The sequence below is a fragment of the Cynoglossus semilaevis genome, chromosome 9 (genome assembly GCF_000523025.1).
Source record: "Cynoglossus semilaevis isolate Cse_v1.0 chromosome 9, Cse_v1.0, whole genome shotgun sequence".
NCBI lineage: Eukaryota > Metazoa > Chordata > Actinopteri > Pleuronectiformes > Cynoglossidae > Cynoglossus > Cynoglossus semilaevis.
Genome location: NC_024315.1, coordinates 18,006,324 through 18,016,849, shown reverse-complemented (window position 1 = coordinate 18,016,849; position 10,526 = coordinate 18,006,324). Strand labels below are relative to the sequence as shown.

The following is a 10,526-nucleotide window of genomic DNA, read 5'->3' as shown; positions in this document are numbered from 1 at the left end:
GATTTTACCTTTTCGTGGAGAGTCTTGGAACGCAACTATCGCGATAGGAGAGGGATTATTGTATACTGCGTGTAGTATAGTATAGTACAGTGACGTCAGACCCAAATAGGACAAAAAGACATTTTCTCCTTACTGGTAAAGGGGGGACACATCTAGAAGGAGAAAAGGAAGAACTTTCAAATCTGTAGATGCCAACCAGACTATCAAAATAAGGGTATTGGGCCTGAATCGGGCCATAAATCTACCTCTGTGAGGTCAAATCTGACGTATGAGAACTTCATCGTCATCATCATCATCGTCGTCATCGTCTTCAGCGTTTCTACTTTTCTGCTCGTCCTGCTGTGAAACAACACTGAGTCTCTCCGAGGAGCCGTTTTTCCTCCTCACTGACAAGTGTAGGACACTTTATAAACAACTCTCTCGGGTGCAGGTGCTGTTTGTCCAAGGTTAACACCAACCCTGGGAGGGGGGGCAATTTGAGCATCGAGCTCCCGCTGAATGTGAAAGCACACTCTGACAGTATAATGTTGGTGTTGTTGTTGTTGCTTATTTCCACTGCAGTTTAAGGTTCGTTTGTTCTTTGTCTCTTCTTCTTTTATTTCAGGTCGATGACAGGAAGCATCGGCAGAACATTAACACCGGCAGCTGCGGCTCAGTCCGAAGCGATGTACAGTTTATAAGTGTGTGTGTGTGAGTGAGAATGTGTGCGCGTGTGTTTTTTTTTTAAATATATAAGGGTTTACGATTTATATACACGTCCCGTAATTAGAGAGACATTTTTCAAATCTCAAATCAAAGCTAATTCTCTCAGGTTAGGTTCAGTTTCTCAGGCCACAGTTTCACTTTTGAATGGCTGTGAGCCTGAGGTTCTCAACCTCTTCTACCGTACACGGACGCCAGGTCTTTGGCCCAGAGGCAACGTCTCTGTCATGGGTGTAGAACCCCAGGGTTCACCTCCTGGGTAAGATCGAATCCCAGTTAGGGCGGTTGGTATCTTCCTTGGACTCACCACCTGCAGGAAGGTTCAGGGAGGTTGGTACGGTGCTGGTATGGTGCAGTGTGATTACTGCGACCCAATAACGGATAAGCGTATGAAAATGGATGGATATTCTCATTGTACATATAGGTACAACAAAATTTTAAATGAATTCTTCCTCAGTTCTACAGAGCAGGACTCGAACCTGCTATCCACTGAAGACGAGCTCTCTCACCCCAAGCTGTTCATGTTGCATGGTTCTTGTAATGATATTTTGAGCATCGTAAAATATATGCAGTACAAAGGCTACAAAGAACTTTGTAAGTGACGGGCTTTTCAGGCAAACAGTTTCCCGACTTCGGTCAACAGTACTTGTGTTGCCTAAAAGCATTCTGGGTAGTTCTTGTTATTCAGGCCATAATAAATAAAACTCAATGGTTGTTCCCAACAGGAACTTACTGTATACCAACCATATAAGTGTGTATGTGTATGAAAGAAAATACTTTGACTCCCACGTGGTGTTTTATTCTGCAGTCACTGTCAGATCAACTGCACTGTTTTTATCTTCTTACCCCCCGTGTTCCAGCTCCATGTGGGACAAAGCGGCTCTTTTTATACACACCGCTGCTCTCATTACATTTTTTGGGTCACTCAGCTTTTTACAGCGAGGGCCCTGTGAATAAATCACCCATGGCCCTGTTCTGCCGTCATCCGGTAATATCTCTCAGGTGTTTGCAAATTGTTAAATCACGCCGATCGTCGCTCCCCGGTGGCTGCGCGCATGTCGGAAACAAAAAGCAAAAAGCAGGCGCGAGCCTCACGTTTGACGTGGCGTCGGTGAAATGTCCCCTCTGCTTGAAAATGAATCAGACCTGGCAGCCGGCGCCTCTGTGCCAGGTCGGTCCAAACCATGCCGGCGGATACGAAGGGCATTGGGGAAGTATGGTGGTGGGGGGGCTGACACTGCAGGAATGGTGGCCAGGAATAGAAGTGGTCAGCTGGGGCAGTATTGATTGGCAGGAGGGGTCAGAGCGCCGCCTCAGAGGCTGCGACTGAGTCTTGGACACTTGGCGAATGCTTTCATTTGAGAGCGACTCTCATTTATCGTCCCGTGTTCTCTTCACTGTCCTACATTTTTAATGAGCTAAATATAGTCACTTTTAAAACAGTCGACTCAGGTTGTAGCCACAGAGTTAGCAATTGTAGCCGCTGGATTGGATTTTACTGCTGCGTAAACCCTGTATTATTAGCTAGGTTTGACGTCATTACCAACAGTGTCCTGTGGCGTCTTCCTTTTTTTTTTTTTTTTTTGATTTCAATAAGCCATAAACAACTGGACAAGTCTTGTTTGTTGATGGAACCGAAGAAGCCTCTTGGACGGTGATGAAAAGTCATCTAGAAACCAAGACCTACAGACTAGATAGGAATTTCTAGATGCAATGCCATCAATGGCCAGCAGGTTCTAATTTGAGGGTTCTGTTAACATCAGTACTGAAGCTTTAAATTTTCTAATGGAATTAAATATTAGAATCCTGCATCAACATAATCTGTACATAGGGGTCCATTGTCATACTCTTCCATGAGGCCCAGAATTCCTGGCAGCACCCTTGCATGTACCAATACACTGGAGAAGGATATTAAAAAAAAATTTTCTGCGTCTTTGTCAAAACCTTGAATGCAACAGATTTTCCATTTCTGTGTTAAAGATGCCTTTTCAGTATGACTCTACATATTTTTGAAATTTTATTAATTAAAAATCGCCGAATTCGAGTATTTCACATTCAAATACAGGGCAGAAATCCCAGGTGTGGCAACGAAGAGCTGTGCCTCACATCTGACTGCACGATCCAATCAAACTGGGTCACATGACGCCTGCCAGTTTCAGTTCCAGCCAATAACGTGCAGAGAATAGTCAGCAGGGGTGGGAAACAGTACTCCGCCGCACCTCAAGGGGTCATACGTGAACTGAAAGTCGGCACCAAGCTCGAGCCAGTAACAGGTGAAGAACAGCGTTTTTAATGAACTTCCGGTTCAAACAGAAGGTAATTGATGGAAGACCAACGCCGGAGCTAAAAGGTTTGCTTCAAACTACGGGACAAAAGAGTCGTTTTTTTTTATTTTTTTAAATGTACTGGTACAAACGAAAAGACCGGCTGTGTGGCTGTGCCGTAAGAAACCGCCATTACTGCTTTCCTGGTCTTTTATTCTCATTGTGTGACAACGTCTGGACTAACTCGGTATACTGGGACCTAAAAAAAAAATTGCAAAGAAGCCTCACTACCCCACAACCATGGACTTCATCTATATGTAAAGGTAAGGCTAAAATCTTTTTTGTTTTTTAAAAATAAATAAGTAAGTACAAAAAACTGTGTTTGATAACTAAATTTTTGGCCTTATATATATATTTTTCTTATCAAATTGATTGACAACCTTTGATTAAAGCACCAGAATTCAAAGTTTGAAAAATAACGGAATTTTCTTTACTGAATGTCAAAATTAAATTTCATCTCTATACGTGTCCATTTCTATAAAGAAACGGTCTTTGTGGGACTAATATGTTCCTGTGTATATGTTTGTGTCGTTGTCAGTGTCATTGAAAGAGGAATGCTGATGGATATGAAGCATTACCAGGTGATGCTGTTGGATGAATAGTGAAGTAAGACGCTCTTTTCGGTTCTTTTTACAATTGTAAATCTGACTCCAGAGAAGTCAGCACCTCACCGCACGTCACTGAGTTAAACTATTATAACTTTTTAATAATCCCTTGGGGCTTCCGTTCTTATTTACTCAGAAAAGCACTTTCACTTTCATCAAATTTACCTCCCGTGCACCGCGACTGTTTTGGAAGGACGCAGCGTCGGCTCTGCCCAGTATCTGTGGAAACTACGTTCAAACTGGATTCTGCTCCTCAGGATTCATCACCGTCAGCGTCCTCTGCCAAGAGATGAAGTGGTTTGTCCTCTGTGTAGAGAAGGTACGTTTGTGGAGGTCCGAGAAAAGATCAGAGCTGTAACACACAATGTGTTAGATGTGTTTTATTTATTTTATTTTACTTTCTTTTTATTTACCCAGCATTTGTTGCACCTCTGGCAAGAATTCTTAACACTGCAGTTCCAAAAAAAACCCTGAAACTCCGCTTTTAAGGTGAGGATATAAAATATAAATTAATCTGATTGGTCGTAAACTATAAAAAAAAAGTTAAAAAAAAATACAAAAAAAAAAAACTGTAAAATGTTTTTAACAAAGTTTTATGATTTTAGGTCTGTAAAGGGCTGAGACTTTCTTTTTTTTAAGAAATAAATTATAAATATGATCTGTATTTACATCTAATAAACACACAGTATTCCGCAGCGGTATATTTCTAGTTTAACAAGCAAATATATCTGTATATATTTCTTAAAAGTAAAATCCAAATATGAATTGTGGCCTTAAATGTGATCATCCAAAATATATATATGTAAATATAGTTTGTATATTATCCATAAATACTTTCTGAATCAATACACGAAAGCATTTTTTTGACCATTTTACAGTTCAAATAGACAAAAATGTCCAGATTTGAACGATTTGAGACAACGGTGTTAAAGGTTTGGCTTTTTTTTTTCTTAAGCACCATTTAGATAGATAGATAAATGGATGGATGGACGGACAGACGGACGGACAGATGGACAAACAGACAGATAGATAGATAGATAGATACTTTATTGATCCCAAAGGGAAATAAAGGCACATTTTGTTGATTGAAATTTTTTTTTTGTTGTTGAATTAAGCACTAAAATCCGCTCTTTAAAATCCTCTCTTCCCTGCAGAGATGGTCGAGAGAAGTCAACTGATCTTCTTCCACTGCTGCACTGCCGCCTTCATCAGGAAACTTCTTTGCTTATTCATCTCTGTGAAGGTCAGTCCGGTGCACACTTAAGTGGGGAAAAAGACTAGAATAGAGTCTCAGAAGTCGCTCTGGGAGAAAACACACACACACACACACACACACAGAATAAACGACCAGAGTAAGAGGTTTTTAATGAGTGTGTGAAGTACCGTTGTGTGATCACAGGGAGGTCAGGGATTTTTGTCCCGTGTACCTATGTGTGTGTAACCCAAATTGTCCCTCTGTGGGACACCACTGCAGTAATTGGTCGGGAGGATTGGGCGGCTAAGACGGGGAATTTTTTTCGGCCCGCGTACTCAATTTGGAGCTGTCACCTAAAGCTTTAATATGACAGGGAACCTCTGCTCATTTTATGATCCAGTTATTTTTTGTGATGTCGCTGCAAAAGGAGCTGACGGTTGTGTTTTGGTGAAGTGTTAATTGGGGGAAGGAAAAAAAAAACGCTACAGATTGTGGAGAATCACTGGTTTTATTTTTTGTTTTCTTTTTTTTCCCCCCTGATCCCTCTTCTGGTGGCCAAGAGAATCAAAGCTAATGGGCCAATAAACCAGTGCATGGTGTTGTTTTTCTATCAGCATTACAGTGTGTAATCAGCATGAACGTTACGGGCCGGCACGCTGAGCCAAACACTTGTTCATTTGGGCTCCAAATGGAAATGAAACGGTGAGTTTGTTTGGAGACCATTTGAACCAAACTGCGGTCGTTGTGGGACAGAAATGACGAGTTGATGTTTTTGATAGGTGGTGTTAATGGATGAGTCTGATTGGACTGTCTGAGCTGTCAATCAACCAAAAATGGTATCCTCTACCTCTGTATTTGATCTTAATTTACACACTTTTGCAAAGAGACAAGACAGTAACTGTCATTCTAATTTCTAATATTTGGTCAATACAAAATTTGTGATTGATTTAATAAAATTATAGTTCAAGGAAAATGCGTTTGAAGGAACCATTGTTTTCTCATAGACTATAGGGATATATATATATATATATATATATACTGTATATAAAAATATATATTGGTATTTTTATTTATATTCTTATTTCATTGTCACTTATATGCTAGAGTGGGTTGGGAGCTCCTCGTACTGCTGCACCAGTGAAGTATCTGGCTTAATTTGCAGGATGTTTTAGTATTCCATTTGTTTAGTTGTGATCATCTGTTGGCTTCTGACGCGATCGTTTGGCGTTTGATTTTTAAGCGTGCTAACATCCAACAGCAGTTGGAGCTGCAGTTGTCTTCCAGAGACAAGATGAAAGATAAATCTGTCACTCCTTTCCGCAGAGTTGAGCTCATTGTCTCCAATGGTGTTTTGTCTTCCCGCCCTTGTGTCATATCTTCAGTGGTGTCTTTTTGGCCTGTGATGTTTCTCTCCTTTCTTGTTCCTTCGGTCGGCGCCAAAAGTTTGAGAACATTAGGTAATCTCTTTGCTGCGAGAACCGTAACTCGTTTTTTTTTTTTGTCTCTTTGAAATACAGACACAAATACACTGTTTTTTTTAGATATTTATGTTGATTAGTGAGTTCTAAATATTTGTTAGAAATTTAGATTTTTAATGTTAAATGTTTAGTTACAGTTTTCATAATTTTTATTTGCTGATGATGATGATGACGGAGTGGAGTTTATATGTATAATTTCATTTTTTATCATTTTTACATTTACTGCTGTCTTTATGGAATGTTAGACTTCAATGTAATTCCTATGAAGTTGTCTTAAAACTAAATGACCTCTTCACAGTGACATACCTGATTATTATTATTAATGATTTCTTTCTTTTTTTTTGTTTGTTTTTGTCCATATATTTCCTTTAAATATTCACTTTTGTCCACCATATATTGTCTCTGGTATAAAACCCATGACTGTGGAGTAGTCGTGTCTCCTCTCTCTTTGACACTGTGCTTCCTCTTTTACCCGTCTGCCGTCAATCCTTCAGTGTTCATCTCCATCCATCAGAGGTCAAGTCAGGTCTTTTCTCCCCGGTTGCCATTTAAATCTCCCCTCTCCCTCGCTCCCTTGTCATCGTGAGAATCACAGCCAGCCCTTGGTTCCGGCTTGGCTTTCCTTCACTTGCTGAATCATGTCTTTGATTCCTTCCTCTCTGTCCGGTTCTCCCTCCATCCTCTGCCAGTTCTGTCTCCTCATTCGCTGAAAAAAAAAAAAAAAAAGTCGCTGGGCTTAAGTCTGCTAATGCAATTTCAACCTAATTTTTCCGAGACGGCGTCTTCGCCAGTGAGGCTTAATGAAGACGTGAATCAAACAGTGGGGTTTGGTGGTTAATTAGAAGCAGTGTGTTGGTGATTATCTTTATTAGTTCAGCTCTCTGAGCCTCTGCTGTTGCAGAGTGAACTCCGTTGTATACGATCGGCTGACGTTTCGCTGCTGTTTGGGTAATTACTGGCCGACCATTAACATCAAAGCTTTAGTCACTGTGGTCAATCTGCAATAATTCTCAGCAAGTGCTTTAAAGTTTTTGGTACAATCGTAACCTCATAGATGTGTGAGTGCTTCAAGAGGGTGGTTGAAGAGAAAAACGATACAGGAAAAGAGAGACAAAGACAGTGTTGATGCGACGTGAGTATAAACACGACACGTACCATATGTTTACAGAGACACACTAAGTCTATGGCAATGATCAATTAAATCAATGATTATTCGTCACCCGATGAAATATGACCTCTGTTTTTAAACCATCACCAACGTCAACAGGGGGCAGCCTCAAGCACCCGGGGAGCATTGTGGGGGGACGGTGCCTTGCTCGGAGCACCTCTGTGGTAACATGGCAGCTGGGGGACTCGAACCTGAAACCTTCCCAAGTCCACTTCCTTAACCAATAAGCCACCACTGCCCCAAAAACGTATACCGCCCAACGTGGGGCTCGAACCCACGACCCTCATGCTCATGCTCTACCGACTGAGCTAGCCGGGCACTGTAACCCATCAGCTGCATATATCTTTATCGGTTCGTTTTCGGACAAGATCGGCATACTGGATATCGGCAAAGAGTTAACGTCGGAAATCCCTAGTCGGAATAAATCAATTGCGTTAAATTATTATGTTTTGAGATGGTGACCAATAACAAGAACTTTATCTGACCCGCTAATCAGAATTCCCAGGACACTAACTGTGACATTAAGTGTCTTCCTTTGTCTGGTTGACATTTTTAACTTAATCTTAACTGTCACTCAAATCTCTCAGGTGTTAAATATCCATTGTCTTCTAAATTTGGACCAAACATTGAACCCAAACTGTGTAACAAAACTGAATTGTAATCCCGTCCAGTGACTAACCTTGGCAGCGTGACACTGATGCAGTTTGTCTACATTTACGCCCCCCCCACACACACACACACCCTAGCGTCCATGGACCTCGTTGAGGAGGTGATTTTTATGGGACCGCTGGGCCTCGTAGGCTTGAAGAGCAGCACTGGCCAAGGTTTTATGGCTGTTTCCACACCGTCTGTCCATGACAGGACGCGTCGCTGTGATTGTTTCAGCTCGAAACTGCAGATACGACGGTCCATGAAAAAAAAGGTCAATGAAGATAAGCAAACGTTTGTACTCTATATACGATCCCTAGCTACAGGAAAAATTGGCACTTTGGACTTTGTAACCGCTCTAAATTTTGCCCCCCCCCCGACCCCCCCACACTTCTCCCCGGGCTCTTAAAGCTGCCCAGTGTTCACTTTGGTGATGAGTTTAAGGCAGAGGTCACATTTGGTTGTGTGCTGTGTGTCACGATGACGAGGAGTTCACTTTCGTTCCCCTCTGTTTTCACGTGCGTTCACACCTGTGATTTTGCATAACAATACAATAATAAAAACGAGTTGATGCCATTACTGTGACAAACACACTGGCAGCGTTCCCAGGTGGAGGTGGTGTAAGGTGAGCGGGCAGGTGTGTGTGTGTGTGTGTGTGTGTGAGAGAGTTAGAGAGAGAGAGAGAGTTAGAGAGAGAGAGAGGAGCCTAATAGGCCATATATGTTCCATCTCTCCCAGGCCACAGTGCAGCAACTGGCTTCACTGAATGGCAGATTTGGGTCAATTATTACTGGTTTTTATATGTTGTGAGGACTTTACATTGCCACAACCCCTGACACTAATCTTACTATTATAGATGTACGTCCTGTTGTATAGTTCTAATCCTAACTTCATATTAAATCTTATGTTTCCTAAAAAAAAAAATTTAAAAGTCACAAACCTTAGCGACCCGAGTCAGTCGACATTTTAGAGTTTACAAAACGACCCAGTCTTTGGGAAACAATGGCTTAGAGTATGACACACACACACACACTTTTATCCATGAATCCCTGCTGTGAAATGGCAAACATGTTTCTTCTTATATTCTGTCTTTGACAGCGTACGTGTGTGTGTGTGAGTGTGTGTGTAAGAAGGTGAGGCATATACTGTACTTGTAATGTGTAAGGTTAAGGGAAATGTGTAGTGAGCACACACATCACCAAGACCAGTGTCTGTGTCTCTGTGTGTGTGTGTGTGTTTGTCATTTGTATTGCGCTGCAAACAGAACTGACCCAGGATCAGGTTCCTTGTTTTTTGCCAAGAAAGCCTGGCTGCCTGCAGCAACGCTGGACATGACCGCAACAGAATAATTCTCAGTCCCGACTCAGGCTCGTTCAATTATTCATACAGCTATAGAGGTGCTCTGGCACTGAGAGAGAGAGGGAGAGAGAGAGAGAGAGAGAGAGAGGGAGGGGGGGGGGGCTAGAGAACAGACAGAGGGAAGGTAAGTGGTGGTCCCTGATAAAGAAAGGGCAGCTTTAGAGATCAAACCTGTACAGTGCGTACTCGTACTTAAACCGTAGCCCTCCCGCCGTCTCCCGCCGCACCTGCCCTCCATGACCCGTCTTATCTCCCCCTCACTCCTTCCTCCCCCCCCCAGGCTTTTATTATTCTCCTCCTTTTAGCTCCATTTGGACATTTTCTCCCCTTTCTCTTTTCTACCTGACACATTCTGAGGTGGTCTTGAACCGAACCTTCATACCTTAAGTCCGTATACACCGAATGTGCTTTCCCCAACTCTACCTCGCACATGAACGTGAAAAAAAAAAACACAAACGTAGCTTCGGGGCTAAAGGTGACGCGCTAAAGGACTGAACCGAACCAGGATTCAGACATTTACGTCGCATCTCGCTCTTTCGCTTCTTCTTCCTTTTTTTTTGTAAACTTTCTGTTTGTCCATCCACACACCCGCTCCTCCTGTTTAAAGCCTTCACCCGGGGATCAGTCCTGTGATCAGTCCTTAAAGCAGTCCCTGCGGTGTCATCATCTCCATCAGGCTGTGGACCGCTGAGCTGTACGGCTGACCTTGAATACGTGATTAGCCCCTCTTTTTAACCCCCCCCCCCCCCGCGTGATTGTCCCGCACATGAACGTGAAAAAAAAAAACACAAACGTAGCTTCGGGGCTAAAGGTGACGCGCTAAAGGACTGAACCGAACCAGGATTCAGACATTTACGTCGCATCTCGCTCTTTCGCTTCTTCTTCCTTTTTTTTTGTAAACTTTCTCGCAGCTCCGCCTTCTTCCCGCTCCTCCTGTTTAAAGCCTTCACCCGGGGATCGGTCCTGTCTTAAAGCAGTCCCTGCGGTGTCATCATCTCCATCAGGCTGTGGACCGCTGAGCTCTACGGCGGACCTTGCATTTGGGAT

The 10,526-nt window shown here is 42.5% G+C and overlaps 2 protein-coding genes across 3 annotated transcripts in view; both read left to right on the top strand.

Moving 5' to 3' along the window:
* The window catches only part of LOC103384279 (endonuclease V), a 55,887-nt gene extending 54,210 nt beyond the window's left edge, over positions 1 to 1,677 (top strand). For both annotated transcript variants that reach the window (XM_025058532.1, XM_008317740.3), the window contains one exon: positions 605 to 1,677. In XM_025058532.1, the coding sequence (XP_024914300.1) occupies positions 605 to 694 (90 nt within the window). In that variant the 3' untranslated portion in view covers positions 695 to 1,677. The remainder of the gene's footprint in view (positions 1 to 604) is intronic.
* A 1,763-nt stretch (positions 1,678 to 3,440) lies between these two features.
* The window catches only part of rptor (regulatory associated protein of MTOR, complex 1), a 209,177-nt gene continuing 202,091 nt past the window's right edge, over positions 3,441 to 10,526 (top strand). Inside the window, exons 1-3 of the mRNA XM_025058498.1 lie at positions 3,441 to 3,950; positions 4,049 to 4,120; positions 4,786 to 4,874. The gene's annotated coding sequence lies outside the window, so the exon portion shown is untranslated. The remainder of the gene's footprint in view (positions 3,951 to 4,048; positions 4,121 to 4,785; positions 4,875 to 10,526) is intronic.